Here is a 24175-nt window from a genome sequence, read left to right on the forward strand (position 1 = left end):
AGACAGAAAGTTTGCAAATCAGGTACATCAGTATTAGGCTGAAATCGTCCTTGTTCACTTATTGCATCATTCTACACAATAAGAAGAAGAAAAAAACACACTAAAACATATATTGAGGAAATTACAAAACATGTAAAATGACTAAACAACAATGATGCATGAGATACCTTTTCGATCCAACGCTCAAGGGAAAACCTAAACTGTCGAACACCACGAGTAAGTGATAACGGGTCAATCCTTTTTGACTCCTCAAGCGCACCATGAACACCTTATAGAATTATAAGCATCCATGATCAAGATGTCGCAAGCTATTAATTCTATCATCACTATATCATGTATAATACATTCTCTCGATCGAGAGATTAGTGTCCAACTTACATAGGTAAGCAATCCGAGGATGGGAGAGATGGAAGTGATGAGCGACACGAAGGATCGAAGTACACTTGGCATGAGAAGATGGTACCATTTCACTATCCGGCGGAAGACCTGTCATCGTCGTCTCAGTTGACATACTTTAACTAGATCTACGGTTTGCAAAAGGAGATCTTTAGATCTAGAGTTAGGGATCCTATATAACTTCTCGATCTCGTCTTTGCTTTTGGAGGAATATATATGGTTTCTAACTAACTTCTCAAAGTTCTCGAATCTGGTTACTAGACTATTTGACTCAATAACACGACTTGTTTCCTTCAAATAACTGCATGCATACACATTAGTCCAATATTTTTTTTTTAGACTTGAATTAAAAAAAAAAAAAAAAAAAGGTAAGAAAAATAAGAAATGACGAAAGTACCCTTGTAAAACCTAAAAGGATGAAGAATAAATAAGGTGGCCTTTTTTGTCTCATCATGTATTGAGAAATCCTCGTCGGCCATCTTTGCCCTTCGCCTTTGTTCAGATTTTCATCTTCAAACTATCTTCTTCACTTCCTTACCCGCCAAATTGTTCATCTTTTGAAACTCCTTCCAAAATCCCTTTTGCAGATTCTGCTTTCATACCCTTTTTGATTTCGGTGAGTTTTTCGATTTTTGAATCTTTTCCTTGTTTTGTTTTCTGGGTGTAAATTGTTTCGAAGAATTGGATTGTCGTGCACATGATTCTCTGTTTTTATCGGTGTTTGTGTGATCAAGTTTTGAACTTTCAAATTGGGGTTTGGTGGCTTGAAGGTGTTTCATGTTCCCAACCGAAGAACTCTCAATTTCAGAGATGGTGGTAGATAGACTCGTAAGAGATAGGCTAAAACATTATATAATCCCTGCTCTTAAGTAAAGTCGTTTCTTTGATTGTTGGGTTTGCTCGTATACTTCTTAATGTCCCCTGATTTTGGATTTTTCAATCTGTTTCATTTTGTTAAGAGTAGTTATGGCACATTGAACAAGGAGATCATTAGGATAGTGAGGCAAATCTAAAAAGATTGTTTTTTTTATCTGTGTTTCTCTGCGATGTAAGAAGAATGCTTCCCAAGTTGGTTACTTTTGGTGCTATATTTTGGAGAGTTTAATGCTTATGATTAGAGCTCTATGTAAACTACTGTTGTGTGATCTTCTTTTTTATTCTTAAGTTTTGAATCCAAGGAACTATTTGTTTGGTATGTTTTTTTTTTTTTTTTTGAATAAATATTTGTTTGGTATGTTAGTGTTCATACATTGTTTTCTTGTTTGCAGGTCTGTTACAGACATTTAGAGGTTGAGTTAGAAATCTCGGGAGCAGATAGTTTCTGCATTTTACTTGGTCGATATTTGATGAAATGACAAATCACGAGCTGGTGATGGAGGGGAACAACGATAACTCGTTTAGTCGACAGGAGCAATTTATTGAACCTCGACAGAACAGTGAACTGTTTACTACTCAAGACTACAATTTTGCTTTGGAACCTTTACATGAAACCAACCTGCAGATAGGTGTTTCCCGTGAGCAAAACGAGGTTTGGAACCACAACCAGGAACATGCACTGACTCTTCAAAACTCAGGGGCTCAAAGTGAAGAAAGACATGAGGAACAATCTCTGGAAGGAAAAGATGAGGTTGATTCTCAGGAGAACCAAAATGAAAGCTATGACCATGGTTTTGACCTCTCCTTTCCTGATGATAATGATGAATCAGAAACTTCTGAGAATAATAAACTAGCTTTAATAGTTTCTTCTCAGGATCTCAATGATAATTTACAGTTGGGGGTGGGCCATTCCATGAATAGGGATCCCATACCTGGCCTGAACATTAGCCTTTCTCAGCAGCTAGAGTTGGCTCCTCCTATCCTTCAGTGCCGGTCTCTACAAACAGCTCCTGAGCACAATTTGGTAGTTGGTATGGAGTTTTCTGATGTCCTTGCGTGTAGGAAAGCACTGAGAGATGCAGCAATTGCCTTACGCTTTGAGATGCAGACTGTTAAATCTGACAAATCTCGCTTCACTGCAAAGTGCAGTAGTGAGGGTTGCCCTTGGAGAATTCACTGTGCCAAGCTTCCTGGTGTTTCAACTTTTACAATAAGGACTATTCATGGGAGTCACACATGTGGTGGTATTTCACACCTTGGTCACCATCAAGCTTCAGTTCAGTGGGTTGCTGAGGCTGTGAAAGAAAGGCTGAAAATAAATCCTCATTGCAAACCTAAGGAGATACTTGAGGAAATTCATCAAGTTCATGGAATTACACTATCATACAAGCAAGCATGGAGGGGAAAAGAACGTATAATGGCTTCTGTTCGCGGGTCGTTTGAAGAAGATTACCGCCTTCTTCCTCAATATTGTGATCAAATTAGAAGCACAAATCCTGGGAGCATCGCTGTGGTTCATGGAAGCCCTGTTGATGGGAGCTTCCAACAGTTGTTTATTTCTTTTCAAGCATCAATCTGTGGTTTTCTTAATGCTTGTCGACCTCTCATTGGATTGGACAAGACTGTTTTGAAGAGCAAATATTTAGGGACATTGCTGCTTGCCACTGGATTCGATGGAGAAGGCGGGGTGTTTCCTTTGGCTTTTGCTGTTATTAGTGAAGATAATGATAGTAACTGGCAGTGGTTCCTCTCAGAGTTGCGTCAGCTGCTTGAAGTTAATTCTGAAAACATGCCAAAGCTGACAATTTTATCTAGTATAGATCAATCCATTGATGGAGTAGATGCTAATTTTCCAACAGCGTTTCATGGCTTGTGTGTCCATTCTCTCGCAGAAAGCTTCGGCAGTCAGTTCAACAACTCCAGTCTTGTGAACCTTTTTTGGGATGCAGCACAATGTCTCACTGAATATGAATTTGAAGGAAAACTTAACGAGATCGTTCAGATATCCCCAGAAGCTGCCTTGTGGATCCGTAACCTCCAGCCAAGTCAATGGGCCACATACTGCTTTGAAGGAACAAGGTTTGGACATCTGACTGCAAATGTTACCGAGTCACTTAACAGTTGGATTCAAGAAGCTTCAGGTCTTCCTATAATCCAAATGTTGGAGAGCATTCGTCGCCAGTTAATGACTTTGTTCAATGAACGCCGTGAAACAAGCATGCAATGGTCTGGTATGCTAGTTCCATCTGCTGAGAGGCATGTCCTTGAGGCTATAGAAGAATCTCGTTTGTACCTAGTTCACAAAGCAAATGAAGCACAGTTCGAGGTCACGACCAGTGAAGCAAAATATATAGTGGATATTAGATGCCGTTCTTGTTTCTGCCGTGGATGGGAGCTACACGGTTTGCCTTGTAGCCACGCAGTTGCAGCCCTCCTCTTTTGCAGACAGAACGTGTACCGGTTCACAGAGAGTTACTTCACTGTCGCAAACTATCGGCGAACGTACGCAGAAACCATACATCCAATTCTAGACAAATCCATGTGGAAAACAACAGAACCTGACAGAGAAAGTGGTGAGGGTGGTGAAGAGATTGTGATAAGACCACCGAGGGTGTTAAGCCAACAGCCACGGCCAAGGAAGAGGAAAAGTCAAGGAGAGGACCTTGGACGTCAAAAGCGGGTGGTTCGATGTAGCCGGTGTAATCAGGCTGGCCATTTCAGAACAACTTGCACAGCTCCTATATAAAAAGTCTATGATATCTCTCTTTAGATTCTTTACTTCTTCAGTGATCTGAATTTAGTTTTTTTCTTACTTAGGTTTAGAACATTCTTTGCAAAGCCTTTCTCTTTAACTCATTTTTCTAATATATTGGATTTTCAGATATGCAAAGACTGTGTCTTCTCAGAAGTATCAACTAAACATCTTAGAAACTTTGATCTTCTTATGTATATTATAAAACCTGTGCCAAAACACTATAGAACATTAACATACATGGGGATTGAGAGATTGCCAAAATGGTCAAATCACAGAAAAAGCAAAGTAAGAAACTTCCGGAGTAATAGGACTCAAAGCTATTTTAGTACAGCACACGTGGAGAAAGCAGATACATTGTCTCATAACAGAAAGCAAACTCACCAATGGACCCAATCTTAATCTCATGTCTCTTGAGATTCCAATCTTAGAGTTCTATCAATCTTAATCTCATGTCTCTTGATGAATCCCAAATCAGATCAAGATCAATGTGTGTTCCAGAGTTTAACAGCAACAACTACACGACGACATTCACACAGATTTTGGTAATCTCATCCATTGGCTTGCTCTTGGCCATTGCACTGCACTACCGTCTCAGGAAGCTACGTCACTCCAAGAACATCCCTCGTCTCAGATTGTCTCACAAAAACAAAGGCCATGAGAAGCTCGAGAGATTCTCTCACTACGTTGGTAAGAACCAATCTACATATAACATATCCTCGTTTGATAATCTCCATTGTGATGCATTATAAGAAAATGATGTATGTGGTTTGTTTTGCAGTGCGGCAGATGGGATTCAAGGACAGGAGAGAATGTCCTCATCTCTGCAAATTAGCCAATGAGTACATAAGGAAATCAGGTAGCTGCGAGGAAGACATTTACAGCTTTTTCTCTGAAGAGCCTGATGCTGATTCTCTCTTCATTAAGCTCGTTGAGGAGTTTGAGAGATGTATACTCAGTTACTTCGCTTACCACTGGAGCCATGCAGATCTCATGATTAGTCAGGTTACTGCGAGGACACAAAAACAAAAAAAATCTATCAGTGTCCATTCTTTGTTAACATCATAACCAATAGAACAAAAATGTTTCATGAATATGTTTCAGATACTCAGCGCCGATGTAGAGCCTAAGAAAAAGCTCAAACATATTGTCATGGCGGCTACAAGGTAAGTCTAATTAAAAAGAAAAATCAATCCGGATTGTGTTCTCTTTTAGTGATATTTCCTAAGTGTGATTGTTCCTTGCTTGTTTATATAGGGAACAGAGGTTTGAGAGAGTGACTAAAAATCTGAAAGTAGCAAGAGTCTTTAACACATTGGTAGAGGAAATGAAAGCTATGGGGATTGCATCAGTTGATGACTCAGAGTGTACAGAAGTCATGGCTCCAGTTGCACACAAGGACAGAAGCCCGGTTCTACTCCTTATGGGTGGTGGTATGGGTGCAGGAAAGAGCACTGTACTTAAAGACATTCTCAAAGAGTAAAAAAATTAATATAAGTTCATTTAAAACCTACATCAACATACTTGTCATTGATCAGTGTTTCTTATGCATTGACCTGTACATGCTTTTTGTGCTTTGGATCAGACCTTTTTGGGCAGGAGCCGATGCAGTGGTGATCGAAGCAGATGCTTTCAAAGAATCTGATGTGATATACAGAGCTCTGAGCTCCAGAGGCCATGTTGATATGATCAAGACTGCTGAATTCGTAAGGTTCTAAGTTTCCTTATAGGTGCATAAGAAATTAAGAATCCTTTTACGAAAGAACCTGCGGTGGGACAAAATGTGCAAGGAATCAGATCAAGTTCTAAGTAACTCATCCAGATTTGGAAATGTACATAAGAGAAGTAGCAAAGAACTAACTTCTGACACATAGAATCTCATACTATTACCATTTTTGTACCCTTGTTATACTCAATATCTATCTGAGATGTTGTGAAACTCTGACGGTGAAAAAATGGCAATAAAACAGGTTCACCAATCATCAACAGATGCAGCATCATCGCTGCTCGTTACAGCTCTCAACGAAGGGCGGGATGTGATCATGGATGGAACACTCTCTTGGGTACCATTTGTGGTTCAGACCATAACCATGGCAAGGAATGTGCATCGCCATCGTTACAGAATGGGAGCTGGCTACAAGGTTGGTGAGAATGGAGAAGTGATAGAGAACTATTGGGAACGCATAGGCGAAAGACAACAGCTGCAAGAGGACGGACGGGAGAGAAAGCCATACAGGATAGAGTTAGTTGGAGTTGTGTGTGATGCATACTTAGCTGTGATTCGAGGCATTAGGTGAGAATGTTCTGTTCTTTTGGAAATATGCAGGAGAGCAATAATGTATTTAGCCCTTTAACCAATTGTGTATTGGTTTTGGTTTACCATATATGCAGGAGAGCAATAATGTGTAGGAGAGCAGTTAGAGTGAGATCTCAGCTGAGATCTCACAAGAGATTTGCGGATGCATTTCTTACCTATTGCAACTTAGTTGACAATGCTAGACTTTACTGCACCAATGCTCTTGAAGGCTCTCCAAAGGTTAGACCTGAGTTTCTTTTTACTCTTCGTCCTTTAAAATGCAAAGTAAACCTGAAATGTTTAAAGTAAAACTATGAAAGTAAGAAGCCATGGTGAAATGTGCAGCTGATAGGGTGGAAAGAAAAGGAGAAGACTTTGCTAGTGGATCCAGTGGAGATAGACTGTTTGAAGAATGTAGGGAGGTTAAACGAGAATGCGGATTCCATTTACCAGCTATACAGTAGACCAAATCCTGCATGTGAAGCTGGATCAATATGGAAAGACATTGTTCTTTCTCCTTCCAGGTTCAACATTCAACAGGAGCTCAAATACTCGATTCAGAAAGTCGAAAGATTCAAACAGTATCTCCAAGAAACACCAAGGTGAGAGAGAGAGAGAGGAAGACAGATAACACAGAAGATCTCTTAGCTATTTTTTTCCCCGGTATGTCATTCATTTATGTAACTCCTAAAACATCAAACAAAAGTGAATTTTCAGAACAACTTGGTATTTACTTATGTCAGAAAACTCAAACGCACAACTCAAGAGATTATTACAGTAGCTATACCAAGCCAGTGGAAAAACACTGAATGTAAGAGATGTTTGAGGAAGCAACATGATTCAGAAGAATCTCACCTTAACTTTACCAAGCTTGTTCTTAAGAGAAACCACAATATCTTATCTGCATTTTCTCATTAGCAATGAAACGACCACATTATCAAATCTCCATAGACACATTGATACATTACTTTAGAATCCTTCAAGAACCAATTAAGACAGAACTAGATGAACACTCACATGAAATCTAAAGACTTCTTGCACAGTTTCTGAAGAAGTAAAGAGTGAAGAAACCATCACATTTTTCATAGCTATTGATTAAAGCTTAAATTTTCAAACAAACCAAAAATTACAAAGAAAAGAAAAAAAGAAGTTTCAACAAGAAACCAAAGAAACAAAAAAAGAAAAAAAACTTTGGAAAGCAAGCTCCTTCAAGGATGATTCAATTATACAAGACTACCCCCTATAGAAGCTACCACCAACCATGTATTCAATCTCCTCTCCCAAACCCCAAACTATCTCCTAAAACCAAGACTCCCTCACTTCTTCACCTTCCTAGTTGAAGCCCTTTTAGCAGGAGACTTCACACTCTTAGCCGGAGACTTCTTAGTGACAGCCACAGCTTTCTTAACAGGAGCAGCAGCTCTTTTCCCAGGAGATGTTCTAGTCGAAGTCCTAGAAGCTTTAGCTGGTCTCTCCTTAGCCTTAGGCTTAGCAGCAACAGCTTTAGTCTTTGAAACAGCAGCAACAGACTTTGATTTAGGTTTAGCAGCAGCAACAACAACCTTCGCCTTAGGCTTAGCAACAACAACCTTAGCCGCAGGCTTCTTAGTAGTAGTTCTTTTAGCCGCCGCCGCCTTAGCTTTAGCAGGAGCAGCAACTTTACCCTTAGGTTTAGCCACAGTTGTTGTTGTTGCCTTCTTCTTAACCGGAGCAGCAGTAGTAGTAGAAGCAGCCGGTTTAGATCTAGCGGAAGGGATCTTGAAAGAAGCTTTGACCTTAACCAATTTGTCAGAAGCAACGAGTCTCTTGAGATTCACAAGGAGAAGCTTTCGAAAATTAGGAGGAAGAGACTTGTTGTGCTTCTCTTCTATGAACTTCTGAATCGCGTATTGACTAGATCCAGTTCTCTCCTTCAACGTTACTATCGCATCTTTTATCATCTGCACATATCAATCAGATTCAAATCAATTCAAAAATCAAATCTCGGAATTGTGAATCTGATAATCGAAATTGAGAAAACAACAACAAAACAAAAAAAAAGGGAATAGATCGAGACCTCTTCATAGGGAGGGTGAGATGATGACGAAGCTTTCCTCTTCTTCGTTGTAGCAGCAGCAGCAGCTTTCACAGGCTTCTTCTTCTTCGTCGGAGTCGCCGTCTTCTTCTTTGATTTACCACCTTTCGCCGCCGGAGATTTCTCCGTCGTTGCTTCAGCAGCTCCTGAGTCAACAGTCGTCGGAACGTTTTCTTCTTCTGTAGCCATCCTTCTCTCTTCTCTCTTATAGACAGAAACAGAATCTAAGCTATTTGATCGGAGGAATGCGTCGGAGAGTTTTCTGATGAGGACGAAGAGAAGAAGAAGGAGAAAGAGATGTTTATATAGTCAGATGTGTTATGAGACAGAGTTTGTAATCTCTTCTCTGATTGGTTGAAATGGTGAGTACTCGGATCGGTGTAATCAACTTAGGTTTGAATTTGAACCGTTGGATTTAAAGTTATCGACGGTGTAGGGAATAAGGATTACGAATGTAAGGATGAGGGAGGTTTTAATAGATGTGGATGGATAGGTGCTTTTTTGGGTTATTCTTTGGTGTGCTTTTAGCTTCGATTGAATTTACCATAACTTTTTATTTACTCGATGGATTTTGGTTTTGTTTTGTTTGTTGTGTAGATAATTCTTTAAGGTTTCTTTTGAATGTTTACACGATCGAAATGGTTTTGCGTGGGATGAGAAAATGGGGATTGAAGCGAGGTTGGTCAAAACTATGGTTTGTTTTGATAGTATTACGGTTTTTTGGGGTTTTTGGAGAATGCTTGTGGGGATTTTGTGGATTTTTATGGTCGTTGGAAACTAGACTAATCAAGGAGTGTAACGAAGTAAGATTTGTTTAAATCGGGTGAGTTTAAGGTCGGAAATTATGTTGTTGAATTAGACCAAAGATGACCAAAAACTAAGATGTGGTGTCACACAACTTTGTTGCATGTGTGATGTGTCTCTCTTTAAGAGAGTCTTAACTTAGACGACCATATAATTATGAACTGGGATCATTTTAAGTATTTGAGATTCGTTTACATCTTGCGGTGATTCACGAGTTTATATTTGTTTTAAAATGTGGAATTAGTAAAAGCATATGCGTTAGTTTCGCTAAAATGATGATGTATGCAATGCAACTATATGCATCTAGCTTCGAAAAGCGTAGTTGTAATTTATTATCAATAGTAGATGATATTCATTAGCAATCCAATATCATTTTTATGAATTACGAAATTCAGCTAAACATATTGATGCAGATATATCTAACACATACTAAATTAGTTCTATGTTTAAAATATCATATTAGTTTAAAAATTTCTCGTGTTTTTAACAGTTTTTTACGAATAATATTATGTATCGTCCACTGCAAGAATATATATGTGGATGATGTATGTATATATGATAATTTGAGCTTATATAAAAGTTAAAATATTTATATTTAATAAATGTTAATTAGCAAAAATAACCTAAATAAATTGTTAATTAGGAAAACTATCCTATGTTGATATATATACAGTAAAAAATATTCATAATTTTGTAAAGTCAACTTATATTGTCATATACATAACTGATATTGTAACCAAAATAATAAACTAGATTAAACCCCCATATCCATCAAAGTTTGTTAAATTTGACAGCTAACCCCTACTTTAAATAGAAAATGAAATATTGACATAATCTTAGTTTTATTCACAACGTAAAAGATATCATCATATTGAACCTTTAGTCGAAAACTACTATCGATATCGATTTAAAATTTTATGTGTTTTTAACGATTGTTAACACGAAAGATTATGTACCGTTCACGGTAGGAAAAATATGTATAGATAACGTATGCATATATACGATTTGATTGTATGCAACAGTTTATATTAAAAAGAAAGTGTTGATGATGAAATTTTCCAGTACTGATATACGTATGGTATAAAAGATTCATGTTTACAAGTATATAACGGATATATTGATATATACGAGACCACTCAAGAAACTAGATTTAACCCACCACATATGCATCAAAAACATTTCCAATTCAAAATTCAACCCATTTTAAATCGAAAACGGATAATTAAATTGAACTGAAACTAAATTTGATTCGCAACACAAAAGAAACCGTATTATATAGACCTATAATCACAACTATCAATATTGATACATGTGATATCAATATTTTAAATAATATGCATTGTCAATGATTTTTACTGCAAACTGTTATATAACGTATGCAATAAAACTATATATGTGAAAGACATATGCATGTATGATTCAATGTTCATAGAAGTTTCGAAATTTTGATACTCAAAGAAAAGAATTATTAATTACAAATAATTTCTTAACGAAAAAATATTAACTAGAAAAGTCTACTCGTATAATGATATACATATAGTACAAAACGTTAACATCTTTCCTCATCATATGTAACGGAAATTAAAACCATACCAATTTATAATTACTAAATAAATAAAAACTGTATCCGATACACATATACATCAAAGTTTTTTCCAATTCAAAATATAACCCAATACAAATTAAGAACGAATATATAATTGAGCTTAAAGTGTATACACATAACTAAGCCGCTAAGTAAGATGTGAACCTTTAACACAAACATAAATATCTTAAGCTAGAGTAAACGTGTATCGGTGTATGTAGACAGTAATCTTACCAATCTCTTATTCAAAATTATTAATTGCGTTCTAATGGTTTTCCTTTTAAAAATCATCAGTTACGTTTTACTTTCCCTCTGGTTTGAAAATGTCAGTTACATGTTTTTAGACTCACCAATGGAGGCTAACGTTGGTTTCAAGATACTAGATCTAACCATATTTGTCTAGATCACTATTATGATATGACACTTAACAAACATGCAGTTTAACAGTGAGTTTTATTCGTTACGAATTTAGTAATGAGAGCTAGTAAATGAAATATAGGGAACGAAAAAAGTTCTCACCAGTCTGTCGATAAAAACAAGTATGTGATTATTTGGAATTCTTATTATTGACTTGCCTTACTTCACACATGTTCATCTATACATAGAGCACGATCAGTAATTCTATCAAAATCTATATGCCATTACAAGAAATTATTTAAGCACTATTTACGAAATTATACGTAAATCATATTAATACGTCGTTATATTAAGAAATTTTCAAAGTTTATCACCAAACATTTTTACTTATTAGGGGTAAATTTTTATTTGTTTGAACATACGAACTGAAACATGCGACATGCACATCAACAATTTTTCGTAAACTTCCCCCACATCAACAATTATTGAACATGTTTAGTTCCAAGACCAAAAAAACATAATTATGTTTAGTATATTTATTTGGCTAATTTCATTCTCTAGCTATTTCAATGAACAATTATAGTCTTTATAAAATAAAATAAAAAGACAAGTATAAAATATTTTCTAGATACACATCCCAAACCTAAATCTATATTGTCTTCCGAATACCATAGTTAAGCGCCTTTTTAGTGTCCAACATACTCGAGTATTTTGTAGAAATTAGAGTTTTAAACAGAGGAATTTTTAAAAATAGCATTTTGTAAAAGTCTTCTTATTTCAGTGGTAGAGCGCATGGCTTTTAACCATGTGGTCATTGATTCGATACCGACAGGCGGCATTTATCCTTTTCATTTTTTATTACCAAAAAAAATAAAGTGTAAAATATGTATTTTCAAATTCGTAGAAATTAGAATTCAAATTTAGAATAGGTATTTTTGTAAACGCTCTTTCTAAATACTGTAGAATGGAGAGTTCTAAATTTTGTATAACGGATGTGTAGAATGCAGATCTAAAATTTGTAAAACATGTGGAGTGTACGGATAATATTACACATTCTAAATTTCAGAAGGAGTATTATAAAATTTGATCATCCAAAATGATACCAAAAATGACATTCTCAACACTATACATATTATCATGTCTTGCCCTCTTCATCATTTTTCTACAAATTGCTCATAATTTTCTTTGAAAAATAGTTAAATCTACTACAATAGATAGTTTAGAAATAGTTAACATATGGAATGCATAGATGGACAAGTGACTTGATATTTTTTCTTTATTTTCTATTTTTCCTTAAGAAATTTTAGTTTTGGACAAAACTAAAAGAAAAGAGAAAAATAATTAAGGATTTTTTTTTATAAAAGAAGTTTTTAAATTGTATAATGAACTACACCAACTACTATAAAGCCTTACAACTTAATAATGTCGGGATCTTGAAAAACAATAAATTTATAGAGGTATTAATTTATCAATTAATTAATAATCATTATTATTTGAGTAATTTTCCTATGGCAATCTTTTAAAAACATATATTTAAAAATAAGTTAACCCTTATAACCAATATTTCTTTGAATCAATTACAAAGTAAACAAAATTTATTATGTCTTGAATAAAACACCAAATTTTTTTAATATAAAAATATTAGAAACAAACTCTAACAAAATTTAATGTACATTTAAGAAAAAAACAACAAGACTCATATTTTATTATATTTGCTTACATGTATGTGTGTATATATATATATATATATATATATATTAATTTTTTATATAATTATTAATCTATATTATTGATGGGACCATATAATTACATATGTTTAAAATATATATATTATCTTATTATATTACCTAATTGTGTCCAAAATTATACTGCCCAACTTAAAACCGAATAACTTTATTAACTTATCAAGTACTAATTAATGCAGATTATATATGGAGGTTTAATTGTATATAATAATCATGTATATGATGGAGATTTAACTGCATATATGACATAATCAATACTATAATCATCATGTTTTAGATTATTGGTGATGTGTGAGCAAAATTATGGATTCAACTTATGCTCAATAACTAATAGCAGCCATTGGGTTTACTAAACAACTATATTTATGAAGTGGTTCAAGCAAAAAAAACATCATCATGGTTTGCCTTATGTGCCTTTGGATTTACTTTCTTATCCATTTTTTATCACACATTTTCTTTTAATAAGTTCATCACTAGGTGCTACTCCGTAATTTGAAGAATTGAAATTAGAGCTGTTATTAATAAAAAATGATAAAATCACAAAAAATAAGTAATTATTGCAGAATACATATAAACTTATGAACTGAAATTACATGATGCCAAACAATTTTACACACATCACGCACATTTTGAGAATTATGAAAATCTAAGGTGGTATATTATTGAAATAATATTATGAACATAAAAAGAGACCTTCGACATAGTTTATGTTTAGTATGATTAACTAGAAGAGATTAATGTGCTCATTTTATATCAGAATGGTTAATTCACATAATTTATTGTTATGAATATTAGGGGAAACTAGTATTAGCTAAAAGAGCGAAAGAATTCTAGATAATAGGTCTCGTGGTTTTGTAGACCTGATTAGCGAAAGAATTGTTGATTGATTATTATTTTATTTTAAAAAAATTGACTAAATTATATCCGTTAAAAAAAATGAGTTGCAATATAAACGAAAAGAGTTAAATATTCATTTTTATATAATCTATGTATTGATTCAAATATGTTTAAGATATGAACAAATAAAATGAAAGGAAAATTTTTTTTTGAATAATTTTGTTGACAAAATCAAAAGAGAGATAAATTTTTAATATTTCCTTAAACAAACTGATTAAACTAATTAAAATCGAATTAATTTTGATTTCAATTAGAATTAAACACATTATAATTTTTTAACCAATTTGTTTGTCAAAAAAAAAAAAACAATTCAGTGGTAATAAATAATTTTTAATTTGAACAGTTTGGAAAAATGTACACTCTTTTATATAAGATCAAACTGTTTGGTCAAAGTCGAAAGTCGAAACCTTTAGTCTATTGATCAAACTATCCAATGCGTGGATACAATCCAGATTGTTGACAAGAGAATCTTTTAAACCAGTCATAACAAACAGTCAGAAACCCAAAGATCGCTTAAAAGAAGAGGACGTAAGTGCAAAAGAACACGTGTAGTAGAGAGTCAAAAGGCCATTCATTGCAGCAGAGTGGTGATTCAACGGAAATAACCGTAGAGCTCCAAGTAGCAAATGTAAAAGTTCCAAGGAGTTGATGTGTCTGTGGTTGGACCGGTCAGAACAAGCCTGAAAAACCTAAAGGGAAGTAACGCATTTGCTGCTGTGATTGGCCACGATGCAAACTGACCGGCCTTGCACATTGTTTGGTCATCCTCATGGACTCTCAAGTCTGTCCATGTTTTCCCATCCATCGATCCCTTCAAACCCATCAAGACAATAAGAACACAATTTTCTGAAGCAGCTTGTCTTAAGAGGACATGAAATAACTGCAGCAAAAAATTAGTTACCTGAAACTTCCAGGATCTTGTGAATGCTCTTGATCCGTCTTGTCTGAAGGTGTAGTAGTTGCACATAAGCTGCATCCAACAATCCTCATCGTGTTATATCAGGACGTAACTAATTAATTTCTGTTTTACTCAAATACATTTTCTTGTGAGCATGGGTTATGGAGCTTTTAGACCGTATGTGGTTCATGAAAACAGAGAGTATATGATTAAAATAGAAGTTGAAGGAAACCTGATGATCTTCGCCTAAGTCCACCATCCACCAGGATGATATATGGCCGCCTTCCATCCTAGGCCCTGCAAAGGAAGTACCCTGGCGCAAAAACAAAAAAAATGATATGGTTCTGTATCCAAGTGGAAAGAAGTTTCACTGCATTTAATTTTATGATAGTTCAAGCCAAATTCTAATCATATAAGACGAGCAAACTTGGGAGGACCATACCACATAGGCCTTTGAAGCCAAAGCCTTTGGATCAGTGAATCTGGAGGTGGGGCTGCTCGATGTAATAATGATTTTCTGGAAACATAAAGAACTCAAAGAATTAGGAAATATTTTTCTTCAGCAGTGGTTCATATAAAACGATTTCCAACAATATGAATTAAGAAAGTAAGTTAACCTTTGCAAGAACGGGGTTAACCCATTGATGACTACCATACGATGTACCCACAAAGTGCAGCACCCCATTGCTATCCCCATCACGTATGTACTGAAGCTCCTTGAAACTCGATCTCCGATGTTGGAACCTTGAACTAGAGGTGAAAAGCTTTAGTAACTGGGTAATTTGGAACTATAAACCTGGAGATGTTTACGATCATAAGATACATGACTATGTAATTCTTACCTCGGTTCATTTCCTGGGGATATCAATCCGGAAGTTAGGAAGCTAGCAGCCTCCTTCACCTGTAGACAAGACAAAATAAATGAGGGCTTGGGGAGATAATCAGTTTTGAAATAACAAATTAAGTATTATGCCAAAAAAGATGGAGATGAATTTTAAAAGCTTACAAGACGATTGAATACAGGAATTTGTTTGCTTAGGTTGCTGTCTTCTAACTGTGCGATCATTAAGCATAGATGGCATCAGTACAATCATATTAACAGAAAAATATAAAGTTCTTTCAGCATATTCAGGTTCAGGATCCACTTACCCTATGAAGCAACTCATATGGCAACAAAGAGAAGCGTACATGAGGCAACAGGTTATCAAGTGACTGAAGCCTTTCTTTAAACAAAATTTTGGGGTCACAATAGTTCATCATCTCATCTATTACTTCCCAACTGTGCGACTCCTCAGCTTTCATGCACCACATGAGAACAGCATCAAGAATCTTTTCCTCAGATGTCACTGTCAGATCTGCAGACTGCAATTCCAGAATTTAAAACTGGCTGAAATGTTTATTACATGCCATAACGAAAGGAGACGTCATTCATCACTCTTGGTGATGTCCATTACAATTCCATAGTACATATTTATTTCCACAATAATAAACACAGATCAGTGCATGAGTGACACTATTTTTCCCTCAAACACTAAAAAATAGCAGTTTCTTGGGTCAAATCTCCAAGTGGGTTTAGAGGTTCTTATAAGAAAAAGTAGGTTGGTGAAAGAGAAAACACACCTCAAGAATATCACTGAAGGCGGTCTGATCTAACAAGACAAAGTCTAAACTTGCAGTGGTACAATAGTCGAAATGCAGGGAGAACTTCCTCTTGCACATCTCCTCAATGAGTTTACATGACGAGATAGACGAAACCACTTGGAGAACTGAGCATACAGAATCCTGCAACAAAGTTCAGAGGTTAGCTTGAGAAAAGTCCCAACAATGTTCCAAATTGGTCTGCTTCTGCGCCCAATAAACTCGCATAAAAGAATTATTCTTGTTGTATGACCTTCCAATACGAGAACGCCATCCCTGCATGTAATATATACATGGAACAATATTAATATTTTTTTTACTTAGTATGTGGTCAAAGCATTCGCTTCATTTCTTTTCGCTTTTAGTTTCAGAAGGCTTGAAACCGCAACCCACTTCACGGTTCATTAAGCTCTCTATCATAGAGAAACCATATTGTAACAGATGCGCTGGAAAAGAAGAGAAACATGATAATAACAGAGAGACGTATCATTTACTCTAAAGGATTGTGTAAATAAAATTACCTCTGAGAGACACTCCAAGAGCATTTTGCAGCATTCTTGATGAAGTGGAACAACTCCAAACCGGTCAGCTAGAAAGAGAAGATGGATCAACTCCGTGCCAAAATTCACCGTGTCTTCCATGGTCAACTCTCCACTGTACATGAAATTTAGCATAGCCTTGAATGCTTCTGGTGATACATCGGTTAAGTATATCGTTGATGAATGGCTTTCACTCATCCCATTTGTAAACATCTGGATTTTCATTGAGAATAAACAAAAACTGAGAATCACTATATACATGTACATCAGAACTGCTACCCTAAAAGAGATTCCCACCTTTGCAAATGCGACACTCCAAAGACTTAGAATGACTTTGTGAGATTGGAAAGTGAGACTATAGTCACTGAGATAGATTTTTACGTCACTATACTCGCCGGTTGAGTACAACTTTACCAGCTTCCCCACATCAACAGGGAAAGCACTTGGGAAAATGAAACCAGATAATGGGTGAGAAACAGAACATGAGAGTTTGACTTTTCTGCAGGGGTCAAATGCTTGTTTGCTCAATTTTATATGGTCCATACTTTCTTCACACTGTCTCACCAATGGCATCACTTCAAACTTAGAACTTAAATCCCGCAATGGAGCAAGCTCTGATTCCAAAATCTACAACAAAAACAAAAGGTTCAAGGAAATCATAACGAAGATAAAGAATCTCCATTTTTAGTAGAAAAAGAAGGTCCTAACAAAGCATTTCACCTAGCAAAAGGGAAAAATTGAGAAATTATACCTGAGTTCGTCCCGTATAGATATACTGAAGAAGTGCATGAAGAATCGGGTAAGATACTCCACGAAGTAGAATGACATCCCCAACTGATGATCTCAAAGGAAAATTACCAGACGCTTGTAATATAACTTTGTGAGCAGGGACATTCATTTCCTCTTCACCAACAAGAAAGATAGTGTCAGATAATTCCCAACTCTCCAAAAAATTCCCAAGACCCCATTGCTCATAACCATAAACAGTCCTTTCCTCCACAAACTTCTCGTCACCAGACTCATCTCCTTTAACTTCACGGCAATCCACTTGCTTCCAGAGCAAGATATGATTATGTGTCACGGGAAACACACTCACGTTTCTATATCCAACATGTTTATCCCAGCTACTCAGACCAACATACTGGACATTTAAATTAGGCTTAGAGTCTTGCCACTTAAACACCAGGTTCTGAAACGGATACCTACCTTTACCAATGCTAATCAACCCATCATAGATACTAATCCAGTAACTCTCAAACTCCAAAGAACAACGACAGAGATCAGAAGCTTCCTCATCAACCACAGATTTCCCATCTACCTGAATCTTCAACCTACGGTTCCTATTGCTACCAATGATAACAATGTAATGAGGACTATTATCTTTCTTGTAATGGTAATGTTGAGTCCCCACATTCTCTCTGAACACCACCGTGACATCATTGTGAGCAAACGCATCAAACGCAACGCAACCTCTTCCCGCTTCACGGAACTTCAGATCATCACTCCACGCACACTCGAAAGGTGCCACCGTCAGAAACTTGTTCTCTTTCGCCGCAACCATCTTACCTCATAAAATCTCTTGCCTTTACCTGTAACATTTACAAACCCACAAGCCATCATCAAACCTCTATAAACACAAAGACAAAAAAAAAAAAACAAAAAGTTCACTCATTGAGGCATTTCCACAAACACATAGATGAAATAAACCAAACTCACTTGTGAAAACCCAGAGATTTGCGTTTCTAAGAAGAAGATACCAATTGGGTTTTTTAAAAGGAACGTTATTTTCAAAGACAAAACCCAGAATCTACTAGAAAGTAATCAACTTGGCAAAAAAATCTGAATCCAATTGGCTCGTTACCCCACCATGAAAATTGAAAAAATATCAGATTACTTCGACTCGAATACAGACAAAGATATAAATCAGAAGCTACAAAAAAGGAAACAAAAATGGAAAATTTGATCAAAAATCAGATATTTTAAGATGTGTGGATAAAATTTTCAGAGCTTACCTTATGTCTTATGAATACTCACTGTCGTGACACGTGATCGTGAGTAGGATCTAATCCTTTAAGGAAAGAAAGAGTCAAACACAAAGACCCGAAAACGAAGAAGAAGAAGACATGATGAGATATTTATGTTTTATTTTATTTCTTGGTGTCAGGAGAAAAAAAGAGTTGGTGGATTTTAGATTCGATGCCACTTGTAAGATTAATGGGCCAGATAAAATCACTATAAGGCCCCATTATACTCTAAAGTTGAAATTCAACTTTTAATTTTTGATTTTTCTACGAACATATAGAAATCTAAAAATATCAAAAAAACAATTATTATAAACAACACAAAATCAGATACTGTACATACATTCTAAATCAAACAAATAAAATAAAGAGTAATTTTGAGAAATATTCATTTTAAATATACCTCTTTTATTTGCTGTATTTTTAAAAAATATCCCTTACTAAATGTAAAAACTTAATTATAAAGTTTTATAAGATTTAGAAGGTATTTGTTTATGTTAGTGCTACTTGGAGACTTCATCCAAGTGTTTTAAAAGTTAAGTAAGATTTTAAAAGGATTTTGTAAGGTATTACAAGATATTTTGAAAGTTTTACAAGAGTTTTATAAGGTTTAAAACAAATATTTATACAGTATTTTTTAGGATAAAAAAATTAAAGGTAGTTTGTGTATGCTTCTATAATATTACACACTTATTTGAGTACAACTCAAATTTTTAAAAACATTTTAGATAAGATTTCTTAAAAAGATGGTAGGAAGACAAACATTAATCTGAAATTAAATTCATATAGTTTTTAGTTAAAAATATTTGATTACAATCATTATTTTTCATTTGTCCCAACTCTCAGGTACGGCGTTATCTATATAAATTATTCTCTATCGGTTGATCAAATTAATAATTTCCATCTTTTTACAAGTGGTTTAAATTTAGAAATTTTCTTTCTAGATAAAAGACAATACAGTTGGTGTGCATAATATGTCAAATCACTTAACTTTTTTGTTTTTTTTTCTTCTAATTAGCAAATACTAAAATTGACCTTTGTATTTATTTTTAACAGCACATTTTGTATGCAACTATGAGTTTCCAAAAACAAACGCATAAGTTTTTAACAAATTATGATTATGATTTCTATAATTTTTTTTTGGGACAAAATTATGATTTCTATTTAAAAGCGAAAAGAATGACTTCAACGAATCTTTCAGCAGATTATGATCATGGTTTTGGTTTAGTTGTTATTTTAATTTCAGCTGACTCATATCACCATGATTTATTTTTCAATAATGGGTTGCACTACCTATGCTTGGTTCATTACTAATATAAAATATCTCACAAATGAAAATGATTTTTTATATACAAAAATATAATCCTGAACAAAAATACAGAAAGAAGAAAATGTTAGGATTTTTTTTCTGTCAAAGTTAAAATATTAATGGTTGAATTTACAAGAATATCGACTAAATGTGCTTGATTTTCTCATTCTTATTAACTACTTTAATTTATTGATTTGAATCATTTTGTTTTAATGGAAAGAAGTAAAAGAATTAGATGCATATAAACTCAATAGTCAATACTCAATACCAATAAGATACATTGATACATCACCTTCTATCACTCACTATATTGAATACAAAAAAAAAATCATATCAAAAAAGATATGGCTTGTATTAATAAGCATGTCAATGGTTACTATTGTTGATTTATATCATATTACACAACATTTTTTTGCTAAGTATAAAAATGAAATAGATTAATACACCAAATCTTCTTCCAATTATGTTTATTACAATTTTATACATTTGGGCTTATATCACTTCTGAAATTAAATTACTTTTTTAACATTTATTTGATAATAACACTTTAAACAAACTGGTAATATGTTGGTGTATATGTACTATATAGTTTAATGATATGTGGTTATGCACATGATGTGTACATATGAGTGTGTTTACCAATATTTAACGGTTAAATGACATGACCAGTGTAAAATAATGTCATTTAGAGCAAAAGTGATGCAGAAAAATGTTCTATTTTAAAAGGAATTAAACCTTGTGAGTATCAATTCATTTCTCCGTTTCAATTATTGGTTTTTGATTTACAGTTATTTCCAATGACTTAGAAGGATTAGTAATGACTTTGAATTATTAAGGTCATATTGATTCTATTGGTTTGTTAAGTAAAGGGAATAGAGATAAATCAAATTCATAATTGTTCATTATGCTTTAATTATGATTAAGGGAATAGAAATAAAGTAAAATCATTAAAGTCAAACAACAATTTGATACCTTTTGGGTTCAATCTAATTTTTGTACTTTGTAGTCTATTCCTAAAATGGAAGCTCAATTTTATCTTGAATTATTCATTATGCCTCAACACATGGATGCAATATATATGATTCTTGTACTTCTCAACTGACAAGCTCAGAACAGAATCCAAAATGATATCTTAGATTTAAGTTATCTTCCTAAAATAATTAAGTTACTTACTTAGCACCAATCTCCAACTTCTACTAATAGCACCAACCACATAATAAAAAGTGAACTTGCGATAAGAGCGATAAGAGCAATAAGAACAACTTTGAATCCTTAAGAGCCAATAAACTTAGAAAGAGAAAGAGTCTTGACAAATCCTACATTTACCCCTTTTTTAACTCATCAAACCCAACAATTGCAGCAAACTCTCCCAATCAAATCCCACCCCAACAAAAACACTTGCCCCGACCATATATCACAACATTGGAGCAATGCTAAAAGAGAACATACATGAGAAAGTTTTTGCTGGACCACAAAGATAGATATAATAGAGTCTCTAAGTTGTTATAGCTTGAGATGGCAATTTCGGATGGTTATGCTCTGCTTCATAAGTAACAATAAGCATTGCCGGATCTTCCAAACATCTCTCAACGTGCTTCCTCGCTGGACAACCTCTCATGCTACTGCATTTGTAATATCCCCTGCACACATAAAATCCAACCCAAAACTTCTTCAAAAACTCTCATACTTCTGTCGGCTAGTCACTACTCAAAAACCTTAAACACCTATAAAAGGATAGTCCTTTTGCATTTGTTTCTTTTTTCCTTTCTCAACCATGAGTTCATCAATCAACAGAGAGAGGCTGATCAAGAAGTGTATATACCTTGGATAAGGAGAGCCCTTGATGGGCTTCTGACCATATTTGCGCCATGAGTAATCATCAGGAGGAATATCTGCAACCTTGTTACTTATAGCAGGCACTCTGATCGATCTCCTAACCCGATGTTTCCTATCAATAGCACCATCTTAGTTAAAGAGATGCTGTGAGATGAAAAAAATAGAAGAAAAATATATATGTAACTGACCTCTTCTTAGAGCAGTGGCAACGGCTAGAGTTCCCACATTTTAAGCCTCCATGTTCGTCTCCTTTCAAGGGGCATTTTCTCTTAGAGTGTTGTGAGTTCTGATCAGTTGAACTCGGTACCCCAACCAAGTGGAAGGAGTTCTTTCCTTCTAGATTAGCCACACTACCATCTATGCTAAGTGAAGAGACAAAGGACCTGGTGGATGACATGGTTGGAGTACAGCTGGAGTTATCGAAACTCAGACTTATCCCACCATTGCATTTCCTAAGCAAAAGCTCATTTTGATGTTTCTGTAGCTGCTGCTGCTGATGGAGATGGTGAGCTTTTAACCGTTCATGAAACTGCTGTTGCTGCTGTAGCTGCTGCTGCTGATGTTGTTGTTGCTGTAGCTGCTGTTGTTGTTTTTTTTCAGGAAACAGATTGGAGAAATTCGAAGAAGGAATTGGCTGCTGGTTAAGCTGAAGGAGAGGAGCTTTAGCATTTGGGTTCAAATTGAAAGACTTGGTCCCTAAAGTGAGTGAATCTGAAGGTCTCAAGCTCAATTCCTGGAAACCAGACCGGAGCACAGGTGGTTTCTGAGATGAAGAAGATGCAAGTTCTGTTCTTTGGTGAGAAGAAGGATCAAGGAGGAAGGTTTGAGACACATGGGTCTCAAGTTTCTTAGCTCTTCTAAATCTAGCATGACCAACAACACTAGTGCCTAGCAAAGTCGACACTCTCTTGAACCTAAACACAGCTTCTCTAGTTTCAGACACTAGATTCCTCTCAAACCCAACATGATCTTGTTGCTGCTGCTGCTGCTGTGGTTTATTCAAAAGATTAAGAACTCTATGACAACTCTCTACAGCTGCTCTGTTCGTTCCTTCTATCTCCTCCATGTCTTTATTAACCTCACTTCCCCTCCAAGAACCCTAATTTCCCCCTCACCCCAGAAAAAAAGAACAAAACTTTCACTCAGGAAATGTAAAGGAAGTGAAGCTTTTACTCAAATCCCATCTTAGAATTCCCACATAAGAAGATCAATCAAGGTGTTTATAAAGAAGAAGAGGAATTGAGAGAGAATGAAGAGTGCTCCGTTGGATGCTTAAGAAAGGTTAAAAAGAGAGGAGAGGAGGGGGGTCTCAAGTTAAATGAGTTGTCAAACCCAAGATTCCTCCACCATCTTTAAAAAGGAGAGGTTCGAGAAAACGAAAGGTGTGAAAGAGAAGACTTTTCTTGCACACAGACACTCTCTCTCTCTGGAAAACAAGTTCGTCGTTTCAGCAATCACTCAACCAAAAGAAAACAAAACAAAAAAAAAACTGAAAGCATCCTTATGATTTTTTTTTACCCTCAAGTGAACAAAATTAAAAAAAAAAAAAATGAAAAAGACAACTTTACTTTTTATTTTTTTGGAAAAAAGCAAAGAGAGAAAGAACGAAACCGGCGTCTGTGTCTGTCACAGACTCAGAACGGTGGGTCCCTACTCGAAGACCTTAAGTAAGACTCTGGTCCGAATTATTATTATTTTCTGCAATTAGATTTTTCTATTTTCTGACAATATTATAATAACTAATCAAAATTAGCATCATTATACTTTGGAAATTTTGTTGACCTCTTTTTATACAAAAGATTGTTTGCTGTAATTAAATAAATCTACTGATCTACACTACGTTTAAGAAAAAAAAAAGGGTTAAGAAATTGGATTCTCTCAAGTTTTTTTTGATAAGTAAAAAGATAAAGTGGTACCAAACTTTTTTTCAACAGTTTCTAACGGTTACATTTAGTACATTATGACGTGTTTTTCTCTTCCACGGATCAATGATGTGTGTTAGCAGAAGTGTTGCTAAATGTAGAAACTATATCTACTAATAAACAGTTTAATGATTTCATTATTAAATACTACTTGGGTACTAGTCTAATGATTTTTGAGTATATAAAGAGTTTTTCCCATAATATCATATTAGCATCCTAAGTTACTTTAT

At 35.0% G+C, this 24175-nt stretch overlaps 5 protein-coding genes across 9 annotated transcripts; 2 read left to right on the top strand and 3 right to left on the bottom strand.

Moving 5' to 3' along the window:
* Positions 1-840: 840 nt before the first annotated feature.
* On the top strand, positions 841-4162 carry LOC104786589 (uncharacterized). Its single transcript, XM_010512022.3, has 2 exons — positions 841-1012; positions 1665-4162. Exon 2 carries the CDS (start codon positions 1748-1750, stop codon positions 4016-4018), a length of 2271 nt encoding a protein of 756 aa, XP_010510324.1. The 5' UTR covers positions 841-1012; positions 1665-1747; the 3' UTR covers positions 4019-4162.
* Positions 4163-4352: 190 nt separating this feature from the next.
* On the top strand, positions 4353-7183 carry LOC104786590 (calmodulin calcium-dependent NAD kinase-like). The gene is made up of 8 exons (XM_010512023.3): positions 4353-4714; positions 4806-5029; positions 5129-5190; positions 5282-5503; positions 5610-5730; positions 5995-6317; positions 6416-6560; positions 6666-7183. The coding sequence occupies exons 1-8, from the start codon at positions 4477-4479 to the stop codon at positions 6924-6926; spliced, it is 1596 nt and encodes a 531-aa protein (XP_010510325.1). The 5' UTR covers positions 4353-4476; the 3' UTR covers positions 6927-7183.
* A 199-nt stretch (positions 7184-7382) lies between these two features.
* LOC104786591 (histone H1.2) lies at positions 7383-8776 on the bottom strand. Its single transcript, XM_010512024.3, has 2 exons — positions 8377-8776; positions 7383-8260 (listed from the first exon to the last, which is right to left on the bottom strand). The coding sequence occupies exons 1-2, from the start codon at positions 8581-8583 to the stop codon at positions 7637-7639; spliced, it is 831 nt and encodes a 276-aa protein (XP_010510326.1). The 5' UTR covers positions 8584-8776; the 3' UTR covers positions 7383-7636.
* A 5349-nt stretch (positions 8777-14125) lies between these two features.
* On the bottom strand, positions 14126-19021 carry LOC104786592 (BTB/POZ domain-containing protein At2g30600). 5 transcript variants are annotated; one of them, XM_087449971.1, is made up of 14 exons: positions 18870-19021; positions 17609-18446; positions 17155-17484; positions 16840-17070; positions 16572-16594; positions 16301-16462; positions 15830-16042; positions 15687-15734; positions 15523-15581; positions 15298-15430; positions 15123-15197; positions 14913-14993; positions 14684-14752; positions 14126-14593 (listed from the first exon to the last, which is right to left on the bottom strand). In XM_087449971.1, the coding sequence occupies exons 4-14, from the start codon at positions 16871-16873 to the stop codon at positions 14375-14377; spliced, it is 1116 nt and encodes a 371-aa protein (XP_087306097.1). In that variant the 5' UTR covers positions 16874-17070; positions 17155-17484; positions 17609-18446; positions 18870-19021; the 3' UTR covers positions 14126-14374. The 5 variants fall into 5 exon arrangements, with proteins under 5 accessions (XP_087306097.1, XP_087306098.1, XP_010510328.1 ...); XM_087449972.1 differs by lacking the exon at positions 18870-19021 and adding an exon at positions 18574-18852; XM_010512026.3 differs by lacking the exon at positions 16572-16594.
* Positions 19022-21450: 2429 nt separating this feature from the next.
* Positions 21451-23659, bottom strand: LOC104786593 (putative WRKY transcription factor 21). Its single transcript, XM_010512027.3, has 3 exons — positions 22212-23659; positions 22010-22135; positions 21451-21827 (listed from the first exon to the last, which is right to left on the bottom strand). Exons 1-3 carry the CDS (start codon positions 23087-23089, stop codon positions 21683-21685), a joined length of 1149 nt encoding a protein of 382 aa, XP_010510329.1. The 5' UTR covers positions 23090-23659; the 3' UTR covers positions 21451-21682.
* Positions 23660-24175: the final 516 nt, after the last annotated feature.

The sequence above is a fragment of the Camelina sativa genome, chromosome 5 (assembly GCF_030686135.1).
Source record: "Camelina sativa cultivar CO46 ecotype springtype chromosome 5, ASM3068613v1".
Classification (NCBI taxonomy): domain Eukaryota; kingdom Viridiplantae; phylum Streptophyta; class Magnoliopsida; order Brassicales; family Brassicaceae; genus Camelina; species Camelina sativa.